General features: G+C 42.9%; 1 protein-coding gene across 1 annotated transcript in view; it reads left to right on the plus strand.

The window, feature by feature from the left end:
- Window positions 1–19,233: 19,233 nt before the first annotated feature.
- The window catches only part of Frem2 (FRAS1 related extracellular matrix 2), a 132,331-nt gene continuing 126,922 nt past the window's right edge, over window positions 19,234–24,642 (plus strand). The window contains exon 1 of the mRNA XM_027394954.2: window positions 19,234–24,367. Within this exon, the coding sequence (XP_027250755.1) occupies window positions 19,234–24,367 (5,134 nt within the window). The remainder of the gene's footprint in view (window positions 24,368–24,642) is intronic.

The following is a 24,642-nucleotide window of genomic DNA, read 5'->3' on the forward strand; positions in this document are numbered from 1 at the left end:
TGGCCCTGCCCCAACCTATTGTGCCAGACTATGTTGACTCCTCATGGGAGTCCTTACCTGTGAGGAGGAGTGAACTGGGGGTGAGCTGGAGGAGGGAGTTGAGGGAGGGTAGGAGGAGGTGAAGGGGGGAGGGAGTATGTGTAGGAGGGAGAACTGTGATTGGGATGTAAAATGAAATTTAAAAAGAAAACTTTTAAAAAAGAAAATTATAGGCAAAAAATCATTTGAAGGTTATAGATGTAAAAATTCTAAGGTATTTCAAAGCTGAAAAAAATTAAAACAAACAAGAAAACCAATCTCTAATGGTCTCACCTCTTTTGTAAAAGGCTTTAAAAATAGGGATGTGATTTTTTTTTTCCTTTTCTCCCTGGAAGAGGTAACAAGAGGGCAGAAGTTTCCACTGTCTTTTTTTCTAAATTCTCCATTTTATCTGCCGACTGTGCTTAGTGAAGAAAGGAGGTAGATTAGAGAGTCAGCTGCAAGGCCAGGCAGCCTTGGTGGGACCCCAGCTACTTAGAAACAGCCACTCCCACAGTGAGATAAAAAGAAAGCCAACACAGAAAGCTCCAGACTGAAGCAAGTTTAACTGTTTCCTCTCCAGAGGCAATGATTAAGTCAATTTTGGTTTCATGTTGAAGTTGGTCAGAAATGGTTACTTTGTTTTTTCCAGAGAAAATACGTGGGAAGCCCTTTTAAAAAATTACCATGAACATAATCGGAGCCTTAAAATTCTAAAGTATGCCAGTGTGTTGTGTGTGTGTCTGTGTTTGCCCAGAGAGTTTCCAGAATCCTTCCTTCTCTACCTGCTAATGCTGGGTGGAATTACAGACCAGAGTAGCTATGCCCAGCTTTTTATGTGAGTGCTAGAGATTTGAACTCAGGTCCTCATGCTTGCAGAAACCCGCTAGCCATCTCCCCAGCCTCAAATTTGGATGGCTGCATTTCCAGTACTTGATACAGGTGGCCCTATGTATCCACAGGGTTCTTGGCCACAGATTTCAGCCAATCGTAGATCAACAATGTTTTGGTTTAAAGTGTCTTAGTTTTAAAGTGTCTATATTGAATTTATAATGGGATTTTTCTGTAAATAGCATTTATGCTGTATTAAATAAAGTAGAGAAACCAGTGTCCAAGGGCAGAGAGTAGCATGAGATAGAGAGGCCAAGAAAAGCCTCCTTTGTCCTAAAGGTAAACTGGGCAAAAGGCAATAGTTTCTCAGAAAATAACTCTACTTAAGGGATTGGAATGGGTGAGTGATCTTTTAATAGCTAGGAGCCCCTCTACCTCATTCTATTTCCTGCAATTACTCTCCACACACCTGTAATCCCACTACTGAGAAGGCAGAGGGGGGGGGGGCGAAGGGAAAACTGCAAACATTCCTGCTGAATTGACAAACACCAGGTTCAGCTACACTGTTTCGAAACAGGTGGAAAGTGATTGAGGTAGGCACATGACAGCAACCTCTGACTTCAACACTCATATGCTTGTGAGTATGTGTGTGTTCCACACATATGAACATGTGTATGTGCGTGTGTGCACATGTATACATGCACACACACACTCATACAGAGACCCAGACCCAGACTCAGCCCACACACAGGACTGAAGTTCATGTCAGCCACCACACTCATTAGTGCATTTAATATTTTACCACAATGAGCAAAATCATGAAGAAACTGAAAATTAAGCAGATGGTGAGGATGTACTAGAACAGCACATCTTCATACCTCCTATGTAGACCCATGCCTTAGAGTGAGCAAATTGGCCTTTGACATACATTTGCAACAGCAAATGGAACATTCTATGAGAAATAAACAGGTGTGGGTCCCTTCCCTTTCCACCTCTCTATTTTCAAGCCCCTATGTTCCCACAAGTACTGCATTTTCCCCAATGCCCGAAGTGAGAAATTCAAAGTAATGGCACACTTTTCTCAGGGGGTTAATGCATACCATAGTTTAGTTACCCACTTTCTCTCAATTTTTTCCATTATGTTACTTTTCTTTTAACTGACTCCTTTTCAGTTTCTCTGCTGAAGTATTAAAGTATGGAGCCTGCTCCAACTGTAGCTGCTCCCTGATCTGGCCGCTCAGACAGGAATCACCTTGCTCTGAAGGGGTGTCTCCACTCTCTCCACAGCTTTCATCTCCTAGACATTGCTGTGTTTACTGATCACATGAAGAAACATAAGTGAAAACAAAAACATTTTGTGTTTATGTTTAAATTATAGAACATGTCCTTAAGTTGCCACATTCCATTACACTTCCTCACTATAGGGGGCAGAAGGTTTATTGAAGTTTTGTTAATTGTGAACAGAGGCTCCTGAGGGCATCTTGAGTTTCTTTTGGAACACTGCTACAATCCACTTGACTAGCATTTGTCTTGACCTGGATTTCAAGGGCTCCAAAGACAGATATCATGTGCTAGGTTCGGTGTGGTTTACTTGAGAATGGTTTGCTTTCATTCTGATTAAGCAATATAAACTCAAAGCTGCACACACAAGAGTGAATGAGCAACACACACAATGAATGACTGATGCCTGCCATCAAGGACCAGGTTGAAATCTGAGCCATCTGGCTGCAAACCCACCGTTGGTCCATAGGAATTTTCTGTAGCCTACACAGCGTGTGGCCCCCTCCGTTCTGAGTCTACTCCTAGAAACATGTATCTGCTTTTCAAACTGTCAGCATTGCTTTCCAAAGACTAAGACAAACAGAGACATGCAGTGTGGATCGACAATAATGCCTCGTGCATGTTCAAACTTGATGGTGTGTCATATTGGTGTTCACATAAGAAAACCTGTCAGAGTGAATTATGATACGGGTACACGAATGGTATTTTGCCTGCAGTTGTACCAGAAATGTCTGTGCCTCCAAATCCTTGAGAACCAGAGACAGTCTCACAGGGTTAGCCACCGGGTGATACAGAAGGAAGGTACTGACATATGGGGAGACAGGCAACAGACATGAAGTGCAGAGATGTGTCCAAGCCCTGAAGTAAGATGCAAACATCAACTAATATAACAGAGCAAATGAGGGGCAATTCCTGTACAAAAGCCTGTATCATTGACACATGTGTTCTGTACCTTTAATTTCCATTTAATCCCCTCCCTCTGCACTGAAGCTGAGTGACAGGGCAAATGAATGGATATGCTTGTGTATCTGATGGCTCAGGGACATTGTTATGGTGTTGATCAGTTATGAGGTTAAAGAGCTTTTAAATCCAAAATCCAGGAGGACAAATAAGAGGACCAGAGGACACAAGACAAAGCAAGGTGGGCTTTGTGATTTGGCAGAACCAGTTTTTAAAGATCCACCTGTTCCTGGTTTCTCTGCTTCCAGTCCTCATTCCATTTGAATTTCTATATTGAAAGCTAAGCCTTTGGCATCTGCTTTTGCTCACATGGTTTGTAAATAGTCTGTGTTTTGATTCTCAGCTCTGAGCTCCTGGCTCCCTTGTGAGAGATGCAAAGTTTATAGGCATAAGACCCTGAAACAAAATCCTGTGGAAGGTTCAAAATCCTAGTACAATTGTCCATTGAACTAAGAACACAGAAAATCAAGTTCATTATTGCTGGCCTAAAAATAAATCACCAGGACTTCATGTCTTAGTCAGTGTTCTATTTCTGTGAAGAGACACCATGACCATGGTAACTCTTATAAAGGAAAACATTTCATTGGGGCTGGCTTACAGTTCAGAGGCTTATTCCATTTTCATCATGGTGGGAAGCCTGGTGGCATGAAGGCATACATGGTGCTAGAGAGGTAGCTGAGAGTTCTTCACCCAGATCTGAAGTCAGCAAGAAGAAACTTTGAGCCACGAGGCCTGGCTTGAGTTTCTAAGACCTCAAAGCCCTAAGGATACACCTACTCCAAGAAGACCACACCTCCCTATGACCAAGCATTCAAACACATGAGTCTATGGGAGCCATTCCTATTCAAACCAGCACACCTCACAATAAGGCTTATTAGACTTCTTGTAAATATTTGTTTTGTTTAGAAATACAAAGAAGGCATTAGATTAAAAAGCTTTGGTAAGCTGGGCAGTGGTGGCGTGTGCCATTAATCTCAGCACGTGGGAGTCAGAGGCAGGCAGATCTTGGCCAGTCTGAGGCCAACCTGGTCTACAATGCAAGTTCCAGGACAGCCAGGACTGTTACATACAGAAACCCTGTCTCAAACAATGAAAACAGAAGGTTTTGGTAAGTATGGAGCCAAAGACAGTGATGTTGCCAGGCTAACCCATGAAAGTCAAGCACAATTATTGTAATGCCTGCTTCTCCCAAAGTCACAGATTCATTGTTTTCTAGAGCCCTACTCTGATGATCCTCCCTGCTTGCCACACTCAGTGAGGTCCTCCCTCCTTTCCCAGTTGATGGGACACCAACTCTTTTAATCATGTCTTGGTGACACTGGTGATAGCCTCAGGCAGACTTCCTCTACCCACAAGTCTGATGAGACCTGGATTTGTTCTGTAGATCCTAAAGTGACAGAAAGAGAAGGCCTGCTACCATCATGACCATAAAGGATGCAGACAAACAGCCAAAGTTTGGGTATGTTGACAATACAGTTGTTTGTCCCTATAGCCACAATCACAAAGGGCAGAACAATTTAGGTCTTCTGAGGAACTGATGCTCAGACACCATAGACAAAACAGAGACACACCAAAGTATGAGAGTGCTGAAGTGACTGGGAAGAAGAAGGTGCTTCAGGCCTATCGGTAGGCCCTCAGATGTGAAGGGGGACATAGAAAGGTCCGGTAGGATGAACTCCAGATCACAGAGCAGTTTGAGGAAAGTTTTAGCCAGCCCAAAGTTACCTGTGGAACCCAAGCTTTGCTTAACCTCGACACTCATTGTCCCTAACTATAGTAGAAGAGGTTTCCCTGCCCCAGCCCAGAAAGGGAAATGTCACTTCTCATCTCCTTAGGAATGGGTCATTCCTCTATGTATCTGTGACAGACTCCAGTAGCCATGTTCCCTCCAAGGACTGCTGCACCATGATGACCTCAGTCACGTCAAGTCCTTATGTTCTGAGCACAACCTGTGAGGTAAGCTAGCCCGAGGAAGCCCACAAACACAGCCATGAATTCTCACACCCCGCTGATAACATTAGACTATACTGTAGACCCCATGTGTCACTTACACAAAATTTATTTTAAAAAAATAGAGTATTGTATTGATTCATCCTCTATTGGACTGCTTAATCTTATGGATAGTTATTAGAATTTGTGCAAACCATCTCACCATGCCTGGTAACACTGTTGAAAGCAGCATCCTTTTAATATTAGTAAAAATTCAGTACCATCAGAAGAGGAAAAGCTTGTGTTACACTGGGGTCAAAGGAGTTCTAATAATCTAATAGTAGCTTTTCTTTATTTGTGTCCCAGTATAAGAGACATGTTGCAGATTCTAAGAAAGATGCCATAGTTAGAACACTCTGTCATTAGTTCTTTTAATAACTGGATTTTCCCCTATCTGATATCACCTAGAATGCCTATGAAACAAGTCTATATTTATAGTTGTGGCAAACCAACTATTTTTCACCCATGTGAATTCAGATACAACATCAGTAATGCTACATTAAAATAAGGAATGTTTTATAAGCTGTTCGATTGTTTCTATTAGGTATGATACCAAACTATTATTTATACATATTCATTATTCGTGTATGTGTGTGTGTGTATGTATGTATGTATGTATGTATGTATGTATGTATGTATGTATGTATTATGTATGTGTGCGTGTGTGTTATTTCCTACAGGAGCCAGCACAGCACACACTATATCCAAGACATTGTTCTGATGTGCCTGTAGTAGAGCATCTGGGGACATGGCCTGTAACCATGAAGCCTATAAGATATCCAGAGAAACAGACTTTCAAACACAAAAATCAAATAGTCCTCTACAACTGGAGGAAAAAAGGTAAGCTTCCCCCACTTTTGTAGCCTATATTAACAAAAAAGCAGTATGTTTCCAGATTTAAAAAATATATCTAGAGAAGCCCTGGATACATTCTTCCTAAGACCCATCTTGTTTAATTGCGACTTTGTACAAATGCCATCTGCCCACACAGTAAAGCTGTTCTCAAAACCAGAGCCAGGCAGACATCAACATGCATGAATCTTGAGGAATTCGGAAGAATATGTACAAATGTGCCAAAAAAATATTTGTTTGACTACATAATTGAAAGGGAAAAATCAACTAACTTCTAGAATGTAGGAGGCAAAGTAATTACATTACTCCACAGTTGAAAATAATACTACAAAGACCCAGAGGAAAAGTTGCCCCTGAAGTTTGAGACATTTTGACTATTCTCTAGAGCCCTGTAGAAATATCTTTGTACTTCATAGTTTTATATTAAGAGTAAATCAAAGAAAACTTAACAGTCTTGTGTATAATCAAATTACAGCTTTCTTTACTTTGATCCTGTATGTTAGACATGGGTGTGTACACACTTACATTAATGCAAGATCTTTGGGAAACTTTGGGGGAAGGCTCTGGCTTGTGTCATCTTGAGTTCTATTCTGTGGCCCATGGATGGCACATTCTAGAGCCCAGCATTCTACTTCTGGTGGAGACGAGTTTTCCACTGCTTCAGCTAGATGCTAGATAGCTGCCTTTGGGTCTCTCTTGGCTCACTAAGCTAGTCTTACATAGTCCTCTATGGGTGCTAAGAATTCAACAATCAATTATTTATATTACTTGATGCAGATACATTTTTATCTCCAAACATCCTAGCCTCCCCTAGTCTCCTTGTTTCTGTAATCCCCCATCCACCCAGTGATCCTATCCATTCCATCACAATGGCTTCCTAGGCTCTATGCTCACCCAGCAGATCTGCTGCCATAGCAATCTAAAACATTGCTATTACTTTAAAAATCCCTACTGACCACTGGTTTAGTTTTAAACTCTTTATTGTTTGTTTGTTTTTTGTTTTTTTGTTTTTCGAGACAGGGTTTCTCTGTGTAGCTTTGGAGCCTATCCTGGCACTTGTTCTGGAGACCAGGCTGGCCTTGAACTCACAGAGATCTGCCTGCCTCTGCCTCCCGAGTGCTGGGATTAAAGGCATGCGCCACCAACACCCAGCTAATTTTAAACTCTTTAAACTTTTTTTTTTTTTTACAAAACACTGACCATATCAGCCTATTTATCAATACTCTCTTTTATACCACAAAATCACCTATTCTTCCATGGCTGGTGCTACACCCAGGTTTAACTATAGCTTTGAGGCAGCTGTCATATGTTCCCGAGGCCTTTAGGTTCTCCAGTTTTTCTCCAGTTGTCCAAAATAATCTATTTTAAGATTTTCATTTCCTCATTCTTTCTTCCTATTTCAATTATCTTCTTCTGAGCAGTCGTAGCTTTCACCTAGCAACATCTATTACTTAATTATATACTATTCTTACTTTTCTCTAGCTGTTCAGCCTAATGGCTTGTTGGGGTGGTATATCCAATTTCACAGGTAAAATCCTCATGTACAGGAGTAAAGTTTTAATCATTAAGTCTGAGGCTAAAATCATGAATCGCAGGCATGGAGGAAATAGTCACTGGTTTTATCAATGCTACGCAATGATCTTCATCTGCCCAGGAAGAAAACAATGAAAAGGGAATAAAAAAGTGATCATTTCCTCCTTTAAAAAAATCAATATAAATGATTTGTCAACTCCAAACTCACACAAATTTAAATCTCTTAAAGGATATTTTAAAAAATGATGTGCTTCATCTCCCCTAGCTCCTCTCAAGTGGAGTGACTGCAGAGAACTGATGGGTGGGACACCCTGGCTGGCACCCCGTTGGGTATAATGCCCGTACACTTGTATGTGACTCCTTTAATATTGTAAAGATGCTGATGCACAATTGTTTTGTGTTTGTGCAAACACATTGCATTCCTGGTTCATGCCATAAAGAATTCTATAAAGCAGAAAACTGAGGCTCCAAAAACAAAACAAAACAAAACAAAGCAAAAATGAAAACAAACCAATGATGTGTTTTTGTGGGTTTACTATTGTTACAGTCACCAAGTATTCTAGTGAAGTCTTTGTAAGTTTTAACGAAATGAAGGAGAGAAACCTAAAGGTTCTCATAAATATTGTGAAATAAGAAAGGTTTGGTCCCCAGCAACCACAAGACAGCTTTTGACTATCTGTAACTCCACTTTCAGGGGATCCAATGCCCTCTTCTAGCCTCCATGGGCAAGGCACACATAGTGCACAATACATCACAGAATCACATACACACATGCACATAAAATAAAAATAAGTAACTCAGTTAAAAATATTATAAAACATCGGGCATTGGCGGCACACACCTTTAATCCCAGCACTGGGGAGGCAGAACTAGTTCGAGGCCAGCCTGGTCTCCAGAGCGAGTGCCAGGATAGGCTCCAAAGCTACACAGAGAAAACCTGTCTCAAAAAATCAAAAAAAATATTATAAAACAAAATGATTATATTTAATGGGAGAATAAACCTACAATTGGGAAAATTAAGATTTAAAGTAAGTTCTTATTTTTTGTTTATTGTCAAAAAGTATTTAAAACTATTTTTAAATTTAAATATATTATTCTGCAAAATTAATATATTTAAATATATTAGATTTGCAGAATGTACTCTGTAAATTATCAAAAGAGAAACAAACACCAATCTAGCCACAAACTCTTTATCTTCAATGGTGTACTACTTATAAGATATGCAGAATGGTGGCAGAAAGTTTGTGGGAATAATCAATGTCTGATTTGACTTAAGGACCACTCCACAAGTAGTCTACATCCAACACTGCTTGGGGTGACCAAGAACCTGGGCAGGGACCTAGGGCAAAATCAAATAATACTTGTCTAAAAAAAGCAGAAAAATTTAAAAAGTAGTAATAAAATGACTCCTAATGATATTCTGCTATATTCATAGATCAGTGCCTTGTTCAATCAAAATCAGAGAAGCTTCCTCCTGCAGCAGATAGGAACAAATAGAGACCTGTAGCCAGACATTATGCAGAGAATGAGAGATCTTGGAATGCTGAGACCTAAATGGGAAGTCTCCTTCAAATCTCTCCACTCAGAACTCTGAAATCCCCACAGAAGAGGAGACAGAAAGATTGTAAGAGGCAGAGGGGATGGAAGACACCAAGGAAACCAGGCCCTCTAAATCAACATGAACAAAGCTCCTATGAACTCATACACTGAAGTGGCACGCACAGGGCTGTGCCAAGTCTTTTATGACTTCCAGTTTAGTGTCTTTATGGGATTTCCAAGCATAGGAACAAGTGGGTTTCTAACTCTAGTGCCCTCTCTTGGGCTCTTTTCCTTCTGTTGGTCTATCTTGTCCTATTGCAAAGTGATAGTTTTTGCTTTATCATATTAAATATTACTTTGTTGTATTTAAAATGAATGAAGAATGAATGAAAGTAAACCTAGCTACTAGGGTAAAGACTAACAACAGAACTGTCATTCATACCTGCTGCAAGACAGAAAATCAGTTTTCTCCGATGGAATGAACTACAGAAGGCATATCAACCACTCCATGTTCAGGAATAATGGCTATTTTCTTAAGCATGGCATTTAGAAGTATCATGAGATATCTAGTCATTTAAAGCCAAATGAACACATTTATTTATTTTTAACACATTTTTAAACTATGAAATTGACATTTCATTTAAGAAGGCACAAGGAAGTTCTATAAAGAAGGGGCCATTACGTAGTGCCCATTCTAGGTGCACTGACTTCTCTCAGACTGCAAAGCCATTCTCAGGGGTAGTTCCTTGACACTGGTTGACAAAGGAAGGGGGAGCTCTGGTTTGTTTTACAGATGGTTCTGTGTGCTACCCAGGCTTCATACCTCCTTGCTTTCTCTGTACATTGTGCTTCTGAAGAAACAGTACCTGTGGACTTCGGAGGATCTCAGCCATTGGCATGGCATACTGCTTCCAACCAAAAGACTGTGGCAATAGGCCTAGACTCACTGATCTTACCACATTCCCTATTCATTTCAAACAGATGATATAAGAGTAGAGTTGGCCTTTTATTCATATATTTAATATACTCATTCAGCAAATAAGCATGCAAATTGACATTATTTTAAGAGCAAATGTCTGACATGTTGCTAACACCTCAATGATGTGAATTTACTCTTGTAATGATGCAAAGGCTCACAGACATAGCACATGCTGCATACCTCACACTGTGCATAAGTATGAAAATCGGTTGGCTTCTGCTTCGACAATTTGAATTAGTGTACAAATTAAGCCCAAGAATGGGGCCTCAGTTCATCCTTCAAATATCTTTGATAATGTTTTAGAGACAAACCTAAATCAGCCTCACAATTTTAAAAGGCATTAATATAAATTCAATAGGTGTGGCAACTAAAAAGGTGGAAGTATGACCTATCATATTGTTTTGAGTGGGTCCCCCAGAGTCCATGTGTCTGACTTTGTCTTCAGCCTGTAGTGTTGTTGAGGCATGGAGGGGTAGTCAGGAGGTAGGGTCTTGTGTCTGTTTTCTGCTTCCCTGAGGTCATGCTCCTGGAGGAATATTGGGAATTTCATCCCTTCTTTATTTTCACTTTCCAGCCATATAGAGTCTTGGTTCCACAGAACATTCCTTCCATGGCACTCTTCATTACCACAGACAGGTTCAAAATGTAGCCCAACTGTTATGGACTAATACTTTCCTGAGCAAAAAGAAATACCATTCTCCAGTTATTTCATCTACTTAATTGTAAGCATGAATAGTTAAATCCAGAAACCTATCAATTTAATACAGTAATAATGATTCTCCTTTGTTTGGTTGGTTGGTTTTGGTTTTTTGAGACAGGGTTTCTCTCTGTAGCCCTGGCTGCCCTAGAACTAGCTCTGTAGACCAGACTGGCCTGAACCCACACAGATCTGCCTGCCTCTGCCTCTGCCTCCTGAGTTCTGGGATTCAAGGTGTGCACCACCAACACCCAGAGCCCTCCACTTCTTACCCATGTGTTTATCTTTCACATTTCAATAACCATTTACATACTAATTAAAAATTTTCACCAGGCAGTGGTGGCACATGCTTTTAATTCCAGTACTTGGGAAGCAAAGGCAGGCGAATCTTTGTGAGTTCGAGACCAGCCTGGTATACAGAGAGAGTTCCAGGACAGCCTCCAAAGCCACAGAGAAACCCTGTCTCGAAAAACAACAACAAAACAAACAAACAAACAAAAAGATTTCTATACTGCTTCTTGAGATATTTATCATATTATACATAAACCAAGGAATCCATATAATTGAATTTCTTGTATTTCCATTATTCAGACACATTTTCTTTGTGCTTTCTTTCATCAATAATACTGTCATAAAATCATTATTTATATAATACTCTTTGTAACTTGGGTTAGTTAGCAGGATAGAATTTTGAAATTATAACATTTATTTCAAAAGAAGAAAAATATTCTCTCCCAGGGCAGCTAACCAAATGACTTATAATAATCTATCACCTTTTCAAAAGATGGTAATGGTTTGTACTGTCCATAATTTAGACTTTCTATCTCTTTTTTTTTTACTTTAAAATTGTTGGCTGTATGTTGGTCTAGAAATGTTGAACTTAATTTTTTTCCATTTGTACAGAGTTAACGCACTGTATTAAATATGTAAAGTCTTTAAAAAAAGAAGGGATTTTTGAGAGCCCATCCCATGTGAAGGGTTGCTCTCTTGACCTGGACACATGGGGAAGGGCCTAGGCCTGGCCCAGGATGATGTGGTAGACTTTGGGGAGCCCCTTTTGAGGGCCTTACCCTGCCTGGGGAGTGGAAGGGGGATGGCTAGGGGCAGGTGGGATGTTGGGGGGAGGGGAGGGAGAGGGAGAAGGGATTGACATCTAAGCCACCTTGTTCCTAATTTGAACTAATAAAATAAAATTGTTGGCTGTTTTGTTAGCCACTAATAATTTTAGGGAAGGTGTAGAGAGGACACTCTTCCTGCCATTCAATTCACCTTTGCCACTCTGAATACATTAACCAGAAACTGGAAGCCATTTCCCCTGATTTATCTTTGACCCACAAAGGATGGAGGCATGGTGAGGAAGGAAACCGAGCTAGTACAGAAGAACCCTATCATTGTGCATATGCAACCATATTTCAAATACTCATGGACTCAAGACAGAAAACACAGTGAAAGGGTTCCAAGATGTGTCTTCAGGGGCAGTTGGGAGAACCAGCAATGTTCAGTCTGGACAAAAGATAACAGGGTGGAAAAATGACTACTGATGGAAATACCTGACAGGCCGTCATGGGAAGGGGGTGTAGAGAGAATCTCCTAGAGAAGGAAATCACAAGGAGGCAGTGGGGGCATGGATAGTGTCATCATTATGGCTTCCAGTGAAGAGCCTGGCTTCCACATGGCATGGCTGTTGTTGACAGATGTCTAGCAGCAATCCAAAGGACAATCTCTTACAGCTGTCATAAGATATACTGAAGTCTTGACAGGTGGAGAGAATGGAAGGTGGACTTTAAAATTCTTCTAGAAGATTCCTGTGCTAAGGAGGTTTATGGGAGCAGTTTGGTGCCCCAGGTTGTTTGAACCATGCAGGTAAACTTTATGGAGTGGGGCTGGGAAATTCAGGAAAAAAATGCTTAGAGATTAATTTTAAAAAAGAATATTTTGGAGAAAGTGTTAACTGACCTGCCAATGAAATCATTCTCAAATCTGATTCATTTGAACAATGATTTTTAAGATAAAATCTGCATTTGTTTCATATGCTCTGGTTTTATAACTCAGTTTTGAAACTACTAAATTTTTCCCTCAATAGAAATAAAAGCTATGTTACCCTAAAATTCAAATTATGTTTAACAAGTTCTCCCCTCAGATTATTTTTTAAATAATCAAATTATTTCTAAGAAAAACAAATTATACTGAGAGACCTTTGCTAAATATTTGTTTCTCCCACAGGCACTGTGGCTATTTCTATGGCTGCCTATAACAATCATCAGAAAATAAAATTGCAGAAAGAAGCATGCAAAAGCATTCATGTGCAGTATTTTTTAAAGTTTTCAATATAAATCCCAGTAAGAGAAGAGATTTTTTTCCTTATTTGTTTTTTGTTTGTTTGTTTTTTCTGGACTCAGCCCACTGATGATCTATTGTTTAAATTCTTTGAATTCTACTTCAATCTGAGCTTTGTTTGAAAACCTGCAAGTGGAGAATCTATGACTTCTAATGCCCTGGGATCACTGGTTTGAAGATTTTAACAAATATACAGTCAAACATTGGGGGACATCAAACCAAGGAAAAGATGTCCTAAGTAAGCTCAGTGTGGACTGCCAAGCCATGCTGAGTGTTCATTGCTGGCTCAGATCCACCCAAAGTTCAGAATCCACAGAAAGCCTGGACTCACCACATCTCCTCCATCAAGACAAGGGTGTCTCACTGTGTTGATGCAGTAGTCTGCTAATGGTATGAAGCCTGTAATCTCCACCGTCAAAGCCTGCCTGCAGATAGGCCACCAAGGGTCTTTTTCTCCACCCTGCACAGCTCCCTCCCTCATCTCCACTCCAGGTAAGAAAGAAGGGAGAGGATTGGACAAATGCATCTGGAAGTAGAAAATGAGAAGGCATGCTTGACATAAAAGAAAAACCATACCAGAGGTAAAGTACTGAAGAGAGGCTGAACATCCCTTGTCTAAAAACCTTCAAGTATAAAATTCTCCAATAATCCAAATTGTTTAAGCTCTGAAGAATGTCACAAGCAGAAAATTCCATACCTGACCTCATGTGATGGGTCACCATCAAAGTTCTGGTGCATTAAAATTACTTCCAGTTTATGTGTATAAGATGTAACAGTGGGAAAAAAAGATGTACACGATTCATAAATGAGTTTTGTTTTATATGTGTGCCTCATCCCCAACACACCTCCTTGTATGGTTTTGCAACTATATATAAACAAAATATTTCACAATCTGAAAAACCAAATTGTCCAAATTCTAAAACCCTTCTAGTCCCAGGCATTTCAGGTAAGGAAACTCAAATGTAATTAGATGGTTTCAGTGCAAATTATTTTCGTTTACTTCCATTTAATTGAATTTATTTAATTTAAATTTGGACAATAATTATGCAAACTTGAAAAAAATCACCATATCCCAGGCCAGTTTTCTCAGACATAAATTATGAAGCCATGTGGTTGGTACCCATCCTGTTATAATAAACAGGGGTCCTGTTTGGCCCCCCTGAATGACAACCTCTTTCCACTATGTAAGAAATCCCTGTGGGGGTGCTGGAGAGATGGCTCAACAGTTAAGAGCATTGACTGCTTTTCCAAGGTTCTGAGTTCAATTCCCAGCAACCACGTGGCAGCACACAACCAATTATAATGGCATCTGATGCCTTTTTCTAGCATGCAGACATACATGCAGATAGAGCACTGATACTCATAAAATACATACATAAATAAAATGAAATGGAAGCCAGGTGTTGGTGGCGCACGTCTTTAATCCCAGCACTGGGGAGGCAGAGGCAGGCGGATCTCTGTGAGTTTGAGGCCAACCTGGTCTCCAGAGCGAGTGCCAGGATAGGCTCCAAAGCTACACAGAGAAACCCTGTCTCAAAAAACCAATAAATAAATAAATAAATAAATAAATAAGCAAATAAATAAATAAATGAAATGAAATAGAAAAAAGAATCCCTATGGTGGGACGGTGTGATAAAGGAAGCCATTCTGCATTAGGAAATCAAAGAGACTGAAAGTTCACTTTTTAATGCCTACATGGCTTAGAACTTAAATTTGGAAATCCAGTCATGCCTGAACCTTTGAATTTGCAGTGATAGGAACAGAGGAAATCAGTTTGCTTAGTGATAGCATCCCAAGATCCCAGACAGAGGGTGCAGCAGCTTCAGAATGGTTGGTTCACATTAAAGCTAGATGTTGTCATCTGCAAGGACCAGTGACCAGCAGTGGCCACTGTGTTAGCCCCGTGAAGCATCTTGGGGCTGGTTTTCTTGGCTTTTGGTTCTGTGTCTTCCTAGAATTAAGGGGATGAGTCAATATCTAAAAATCTCTTCCTAATTCTGTCAAAGTCAGTTTCTGCTTATTGCTGCTAAGAAAACTTTATTGTTTTGGTTGTTGGTTACCTTACAAAGATGTTGTGAACTAGCTAGGTCTGGGTTATTTTACTTTAAATACTTGGTAAAAAAATAATGAAGTATAGACATTATTTCCTGAGTATTTGGGAAAGAGTGTATTTTAATGCAAATAAATCATGAACAAGACAAAAACTGTGCTAAGACCCTTTCATAACAGTAATGTGATTCCAAGCACTCACACGGAGGCTCATAACCATATTTAACTCAAGCCCCATGGGATCCGACCACCTCAGGCACCAGGTACATATGTGTTGCCCAAACATTCATGCAAACAAAACACTCATGCACAGAAGACAAAATAAAATTAAAATAAAAAAATAAGGAGTGGGTGCAAAATATCAGGTCACCTATAAATCTGTAGAAAAAGAACTGAAAGAGAATTTAAGGGTAGAGCTCTTTCTTTTACATTCTGAGACCTAGGTAAGGAAACAGGAGGCCACCTGCTACAACTGGAAGGAAGGAGCCCCCTCGAGATTAATTCTCAGTCCAATTCTGTTAATTCTTAGTCTCAGTTAATTCTCAGTTTTATGTTTGCATGTTTTTGAAGCTGCTCAAAAATAAAACTGTCAAGAACCAGCAAGCACCTAGCACAAAGCTGTGTTCATTTGTATCAGGTGCGGATGGTCCTCTGTATCCAGGGCTTCCATAGCCGTCCATTCAACAAACCACTGACTGAAGATACTCAGAAAACCTTTGTGTCTGGGCTGAACAGGTACAGATGGTCCTTATGTGTGAACAAAACAGCACATCTATCTGCACATTTACATCATCTTTGGCACCATGAGTAAATTAGAGATGACTTAAATATATGGAACAATGTGCATAGATTATATACAAACACTACACCTATTTTACATAGGGGCACACACATTCACAGACTTGGGCTTTGGAGGCGGAATACTGAAGTCAATCAACCATGGATATTTAAGGACAGCTGAACATATTTTTAAAGGTCCGCTGAGACTATTAGAGTCTCAAGATCCAATAGAAGACTATGAGAAGAGTAAAGCAAACTTTATAGTGAAAACTGTAACATTAAAATTTAACTACCTACTGCTTTAACACCAGCCTGGCTTTGCATTTCCGTACTTGCTGGTGCATTTCCAGCTGACTATCTTGCCTGCATCTTAAACACCTCCTGTACTCCAGGAAATCAGTCCTTTGATACTTAACCTTAGGCCAGAAATCTTTCAGGGTTTCAGCAATCATTAAATGTAAGTTTGTTGTTTTGAAGAGACTCTTTGTGTGAATTTTCTAAGTGAAAAAAATTAAGAATTTATCCTAAGGAATATTTTGTCTGGGTTATCCATAAGAAGTGGTACAAGCCTTAAGAAATAAGAGCTAAAAAACTAAGCTGAGATTTTAAAAAGTAAACACACATTTGTTAGCTTATTTTGTCACCTTTAAGATCAAGAACACTTTCCTTAAAATAATATTTCCCTGCTTACTTCAACAGATATCTTTTAATGTTGAACTGCTCAACATTAAAATATCAATACTTTCTCTCTGATGAAAATGTACTATTTTACTGTTTTTAGCAATGATCATCAATATAAGAGATATTTAAGCAACTCTGCATTGCTAGCTATCTGATTAAAAAAATAAACTAAGATTTTTAATAAAAACTGTTCCCAAAGAATCATTCCATTACTTCAGTTAAGGAAAGCTAAAATTAAAAGTCACAAAAAGTCCAGTTTATTGATTTCCTTAGGCCACTTAAAAATAAACTTGGGCCTGTATTCTTAGCATGAAACAAAATATTGAACACTACCCTTCAGGCATGTGACCATACTTCAAATACTGATCTTATCACTGCTGGCAAATCAAACATTGTTGGACTTTAAAAGGAAGAAAGGAAAAAGCCTGGAGCCACTGGAAACCATCAGGGGTTGGGCTGTGGCTCTCAGTCAGGCCAGAACACACACACACACACACACACACACACACACACACACACACACACACACACACCCCTGAATAAGGACATTTGGCTTCCATTTGACTTCTTTTTCAATAACTAGGATTTAGAACATGATACAGAAAGACCCTTATTCTGAAATTGACCTTCTACCCCACTTGGTATCTCTCTGTGTGTCTGCAAACAGAAAACGGGATATTCTCATGTCTTGGCCATTTAAGTTCCAAATGAAACCATAAATCAGCATGATAAATCATAAAATAATTAAATCAAGAGAATTGGAAATGGGCCAGGAGTCGGATGGGAATTTTCTTATGTGTTTCAAGTACTGGCTTTGTCCTTTCTATTTTTTGTAACAAATTGTGACATGTAAGTAGGCGTTGAAGTTGAAGGCTCCCCAACAGTACAAAGCACGCAGAGCAAGGCAAACGTTCTACTGACTAAATTTTCCTGGTTTGTTTGCATAAATGTCTCGTCTCTTTTTAAAAAGACTTACAGAACTTTTCACTTCTGATTCTCAGAGACCAATGGCCACTGGGCTTCTGGTGGGAGCAGAATCTGACATTCGTCAGAAAAAACCTACCAAAGAAGTTAGTGTTGTGTAAGTACATCAGGCAGGAGTTAAACTCCTGAGAGAGAGGCGCTCAAGCAGGCCACAGGAAGGGCTACAATGATCGAGATTTCTTCCTAAAACTCGCCACGCTTAAATCTCGCATCTTTAATTTCAGCTGAAATTTAAAAGGGTCCTTCACGCATCCCTCTTACAAATTCGGTGTTTTATGAAGAGAAAAAGAATTGCTCCGTTATTCCAATTCCTTGTTTCAGAGTCATTTTTGTGTTATTGGGGAAAATATCTCGACATCATAAGCAAGGCTGCCCAGAAATCCACTGAAAACGGCGCTAGATTTTGATTGTGAGGGGCTTCGCGTGCGCAGCAGTGAGAAAACCTTTTAAGGGTAATCTGCATACGGATGAAACCTGACAGACTGACGCAAGGGGGCAGGAAGCGCTCAGGCTTAGAGTTTCGGAATGGGCTGGCTGCTCGGAGAACTATCTAAATTCTTCTTCGTCCTCCGGGTGTTCATCAATTCTCTCTCAGCGTGAGAAGAATTGCGACGTTGACAAGTGGGTTTAGCTTGTACTTCTTCTAATTACTGCGAAGGGAACAGAGAGCATCTGCAGTGACAGCAATCCGCCAGCAGTGGCTTGAGGACAGCCTGGGGCTACATTCTCTGGAACTTCTCTGGTAGAAGACTAGAGATTTTGATCAAACTGCATTTCTCACACACTCCAGCCCCCACCCCCACCCCCTTTAACTCTGTGAACTTTGGTTGCAAAGGAGGGTCTTTAAAAAAAAAAAAAACACCAATCCGTGGACCATGTCCATTGTAAAGTATGGGGAAATCAGTGAAGGCCGGGCAGGGGGTGGGGGCGAGGGTGAGGGTTGCAACCTGCTCTAGCTAGCCGGGTCTGGTTTTTAATCTCCTGCCCTTTTGAAAATCCCCAGTGTCTTCACAAACTGCTCTGGGCTCCTATTCAACCTCAGACGACAAGGTGTTTAACTTTGTTCCCACCGTTTTGAAAGTTTCTGCGAGAAATGGTCATGCTGGGAGGGATTTCGATGACCAGGGAAGGGGACTGAAATGGATTAATCTTGGCCCCAGACCTGAGTCCATAGTGCGGCGCTGGGTGCTGGCTGAGCCGCAGACCCAGTCTTAGGGCTATCTTCCCACAAGCAGATCCAGGCACCCACCCTCCGTTCCAAGCAACCTGTTGCACCTCTCTGGTTTCAGCTCTGCGCTGTTTCCCCGCCTGGGAGCTGATTGACAGCAGTCACTACCCAACCCTGGACTCAGGGCCTCCTTCAGGGACCAGCGATTGGCCCCCTGGGAGAATTGGAGTTAGGGGTGCAAGGGGAGGGATTTCCCTCAAAGGCTAAGGTCCCGGGACCTGGGAAGTAGGGACTGCCCTGCCTGCTACACGCCCTGGACGCGCTGCAAGTGTTTAGCATCTTGGGTTGCTGCTCCAGGTCGAGACCGCGCGGCGCACTGGGCCATCCTCCTGGTCCTGCCCTGCCACTGGGAGGACCCCGTAGGCGCCGCGCCGAGTTTTCGGCCCTTCCCAGCGGTCTCTCTGGAAACTTGCACCCAGACTAGCTTTGCATATTCTCAGGGTGAACTGTTGGAACTCTAACGCCGGGACCCTCCAAACCACAAGGACTCCTGGGATGGCCACCGGAGCGCTCAGGACACCCAAGTCCTCCGGCTTCCAGAGGATACCCACACAGCGGTCCAGGCTGTTGCTGCTGTTCCTGTCACTGGTAAGCCGCGTCTCCACACAGCCTGCTGCCCCAGGAGGAGCACTTTTGTCCCCGGGTCTCTCCGGAGCTTCAGGGGTCCCTGCAGAGGAAGCTATAGTGGTGGCGAACCGCGGGCTCCGGGTGCCCTTTGGTCGCGAAGTCTGGCTGGATCCGTTGCGTGACTTGGTGCTGCAGGTGCAGCCAGGGGATCGCTGTGCAGTCACCGTGCTAGACAACGACGCGCTGGCCCAGCGGCCTGGCCGCTTAAGTCCCAAGCGCTTCGCGTGCGAATACGGCCCGGGAGAGGTGCGCTACTCGCACCTGGGTGCTCGCAGCCCTTCGCGGGACCGCGTCCGACTGCAGCTGCGCTATGATGCCCCAGGAGGGGCGATAGTCCTGCCGTTGGCCTTAGAGGTGGAAGTGGTATTCACTCAGCTGGAAGTTGTGACTCGGAATTTACCTCTGGTAGTGGAAGAACTGCTAGGGACCAGCAATGCCCTGGACTCTCGGAGCTTAGAGTTTGCCTACCAGCCTGAGACCGAGGAGTGCCGCGTGGGCATCTTGTCAGGTTTGAGCGCTTTGCCTCGTTATGGAGAGCTCCTTCATTACCCACAGGTCCCAGAAGGGGCCAGAAAGGGAGGGACCTCGGAGACCCTTTTGATGGACTGCAAAGCATTCCTGGAGCTGGGAGTGCGCTACCGTCACACAGCCCCCAGTCGCTCACCTAACAGGGACTGGCTGCCTATGGTGGTGGAGCTACACTCTCGAGGGGCTCCTATGGGCAGCCCGCCTTTAAAACGTGAGCACTTCCAGGTGCTTGTGAGAATCCGGGGAGGAGCGGAGAACACTGCACCCAAGCCCAGTTTCGTGGCCATGATGATGATGGAGGTGGACCAGTTTGTGCTGACCGCTCTGACACCAGACATGCTGGCCGCGGAGGATGCTGAATCCAACCCGGACCTTTTGATCTTCAACCTCACGTCTGCCTTCCAGCCTGGGCAGGGCTACTTGGTGAGCACAGATGACCGAAGCCTGCCTCTCTCCTCCTTCACACAACGGGATTTGCGCTTGCTGAAGATTGCCTACCAGCCTCCCTCTGAAGACTCTAACGAGGAGCGTCTCTTTGAACTGGAACTGGAGGTAGTGGACCCTGAAGGAGCAGCCTCAGACCCTTTCGCCTTCATGGTTGTGGTGAAGCCCATGAATACATTGGCCCCAGTGGTCACACGAAACACTGGCCTTATTCTCTATGAGGGCCAATATCGGCCGCTCACGGGTCCTGTAGGCAGTGGACCCCAGAACTTGGTCATCAGTGATGAAGATGATCTAGAAGCTGTGAGACTAGAGGTGGTAGCGGGACTCCGGCATGGCCACCTTGTTGTTCTAGGGTCTTCCAATAGTGGCTCTGCTCCCAAGACCTTCACAGTGGCTGAGCTGGCCGCTGGCCAGGTTGTCTACCAGCATGATGACAGAGATGGTTCACTGAGTGACAACCTGGTGCTGCGCATGTCAGATGGAGAAGGCAGGCACCAGGTCCAGTTCCTGTTCCCCATCACTTTAGTGCCTGTGGATGACCAGCCACCTGTCCTGAACGCCAACACTGGGCTGACACTGGCAGAGGGTGAAACTGTGCCTATCCCACCCACGACTCTGAGCGCAACTGATATGGATTCAGATGACTCTCAGCTGCGATTTGTGCTGGAATCGCCTTTCTCAACCACAGGCCACCTGCTTCTCCGCCAAACTCATGCTCCCCAGGAAGAGCAGGGGCTGTGGCAGAAACAGGGGATATTTTATGAGCGAACAGTGACAGAATGGCGGCAACAGGATATCACAGAAGGGAGGCTCTTCTACAGGCACTCAGGACCCCATAGTCCTGGGCCAGTGATGGACCAATTCACATTTAGAGTCCAAGACAACCACGACCCCCCTAATCAATCTGGGATCCAGAAGTTTGTGATACGCATTCATCCTGTGGACCGCCTCCCTCCAGAATTGGGCAGGGGCTGTCCCCTTCGGATGGTGGTACAGGAATCCCAGCTCACACCATTGAGAAAAAAGTGGCTGCACTACACTGACTTGGACACAGATGATAGAGAGCTACACTACACAGTGACCCAGCACCCCATGGACACAGATGAAAACCATGCACCAGCTCCACTAGGCACTTTGGTCTTCACTGATAATCCCTCTGTCATGGTGACCCATTTTACCCAGGCCCAGGTTAATCATCATAAAATTGCTTACAAACCCCCCAGTCAGGAGCTAGGTGTAGCAGCTCGAGTAGCACAGTTTCAATTCCAAGTAGAGGATCGAGCTGGGAATGTCGCTCCGGGCACCTTCACCCTTTACCTGCAGCCTGTGGATAACCAGCCCCCTGAGATTGTCAACACTGGCTTCACTATTGAGGAGAAGGGCCTCCACGTCCTGCGCGAGACTGAGCTGCATGTGAACGATGTTGACACTGATGTGGCCCACATCTCTTTCACTCTCACACAGGCCCCCAAGCATGGCCACATGCAAATCTCTGGCCAGACATTGCATGTCGGAGGACGCTTCCATTTGGAGGACATAAAGCATGGCAGAATCTCCTATTCAAATAACGGGGATGAATCTTCGACTGACAGCTGCTCTCTGGAGGTCAGTGACAGACACCATGTGGTGCCCATCACTCTCAGAGTGAATGTTAGACCAGTGGACCGTGAAGGTCCCATGTCAGTCCTTCCAGCTGGCACTCTGGAGTCCTATCTAGATGTCTTAGAAAATGGGGCTACTGAAGTCACTGCCAATATCATTAAGGGGACCTATCAGGATACTGATGATTTAATGTTGACTTTCCTGTTGGAAAATCCACCTTTATATGGGGAAATTCTGGTCAATGGAGCTCCAGCTGAGCAGTTCACTCAGAGGGACATCCTGGAGGGCTCTGTTGTCTATGCCCACACCAGTGGTGAGATTGGCCTGTTGCCCAAAGCAGACTCTTTTAACCTGAGTCTGTCAGATATGTCTCAAGAATGGAGAATTGGCAGCAGTATTATTCAAGGTGTTACTGTGTGGGTGACCATTCTCCCTGTGGACAGCCAAGCCCCAGAAATTTTTGTTGGTGAGCAGTTTGTAGTGCTGGAAGGTGACAAAAGTATGATAACGTTAACCCATCTAAGAGCCGAGGACACGGACTCACTGAATGATGACCTCTTGTGCACAATAGTCATTCAGCCAACCTCAGGCTATGTAGAGAACATTTCTCCAGCACCAGGCTCAGAGAAGTCAAGAGCTGGGATTGCCATAAGTGCCTTCACGGTGAAGGATCTCAGGCAAGGACACATTAACTATGTCCAGAGTGTCCACAGGGGGGTCGAGCCTGTGGAAGACCGTTTTATATTCCGTTGTTCTGATGGCATTAACTTTTCTGAGAGACAGATTTTCCCCATTGTAATCATTCCTACCAATGATGAACAGCCAGAAATGTTCATGAGAGAATTCATGGTGATGGAAGGCATGAGTCTGGTGGTCGACACGCCCATCCTCAATGCTGCGGATGCTGACATTCCCCGGGATGATTTAACTTTCACCATTACCCGGTTTCCAACTCATGGTCACATCCTGAACCAGCTGATTAATGGCACAGTGTTGGTCGAAAGCTTCACTCTGGACCAGATTATAGAGAGTTCCAGCATTATTTATGAGCATGATGACTCTGAGACTCAAGAAGACAGTTTTGTGATTAAACTGACAGACGGCAAGCACTCTGTGGAGAAGATGGCCCTCATTGTGGTCATCCCTGTGGATGACGAGACTCCCAGGATGACCATCAATAATGGGCTAGAAATAGAAATTGGGGAAACCAAAGTTATCAACAACAAAATACTAATGGCAACTGATTTAGACTCCGAGGACAAATCGTTGGTTTATATTATTCGTTATGGACCAGGACATGGTTTGTTACAGAGACGAAAACCTACAGGTGTCTTTGAAAACATCACTCTAGGCATGAATTTTACCCAGGATGAAGTGGACAGAAATTTAATTCAATATGTCCATTTTGGGCAAGAGGGCATTCGAGACCTAATTAAATTTGATGTGACAGATGGAACGAATGCCCTTATAGATCGATACTTTTATGTGTCTATTGGAAGTGTTGACATTGTTTTCCCTGATGTGATAAGTAAGGGTGTGTCCTTGAAAGAAGGTGGCAAAGTCACTCTTACAACAGACCTACTGAGTACAAGTGACTTGAATAGTCCTGATGAGAATTTAGTTTTCACTATTACCAGGGCTCCTATGAGAGGTCACTTGGAGTGCACAGATCAAAGAGGAATGTCTATTACTTCTTTCACTCAGCTCCAGCTGGCTGGTAACAAAATCTACTACATCCATACAGCTGAGGATGAGGTCAAAATGGACAGTTTTGAGTTTCAAGTCACAGATGGACGGAACCCTGTCTTCCGAACATTCCGGATCTCCATCAGTGATGTAGACAACAAAAAGCCAGTGGTCACCATCCACAACTTGGTGGTCAGTGAAAGTGAGAGCAAGCTGATCACTCCCTTTGAGCTCACTGTGGAAGACAGAGATACTCCTGACAGGCTCCTAAAATTCACTGTCACCCAGGTTCCTGTTCACGGGCACCTCCTATTCAACAATACTAGACCTGTCATGGTTTTTACCAAGCAAGACTTGAATGAAAACTTAATCAGCTACAAACATGATGGCACAGAGTCCACGGAAGACAGCTTCTCCTTCACAGTGACTGACGGCACCCACTCTGACTTCTATGTTTTTCCTGATACAGTGTTTGAAACTAGGAGACCTCAAGTGATGAAAATCCAGGTGCTGGCTATTGACAACAGTGTTCCCCAAATTGTGGTGAACAAAGGAGCTTCTACACTTCGTACTCTGGCCACTGGCCATTTGGGGTTCATGATCACAAGCAAAATACTGAAAGTGGAGGACAGAGACAGCCTACATTTTTCTCTCAGGTTCATTGTGACAGAAGCTCCCCAACATGGCTACCTCCTAAACCTGGGCCAAGGTAACCACAGCATCACACAGTTTACCCAAGGTATGTTCTGCTTCTCTCTCCTTACAATCAAAGCTCATGCTAGGCTTTATTTCTTGGGAATGAACCTAAAATTTGTAAGTAGAGCATCTAGATTGAGCTAAAGGGAAGAGGAAGGGAAGGAAGAAAAGGGAAGGAGACAGGAGAGCAGAGGGCATAGATTCCCACAGCCCTGGGAAAACACCCACTTTGCTGGGTGTTGCATTGTAGAGACCTTTGTCAGAGGGAGAATAAAGGTACTGTGACTATGTCAAGATATTCTGATGAGGCAAGAACGA

The sequence above is a fragment of the Cricetulus griseus genome (assembly GCF_003668045.3).
Source record: "Cricetulus griseus strain 17A/GY chromosome 1 unlocalized genomic scaffold, alternate assembly CriGri-PICRH-1.0 chr1_0, whole genome shotgun sequence".
Lineage (NCBI taxonomy): Eukaryota > Metazoa > Chordata > Mammalia > Rodentia > Cricetidae > Cricetulus > Cricetulus griseus.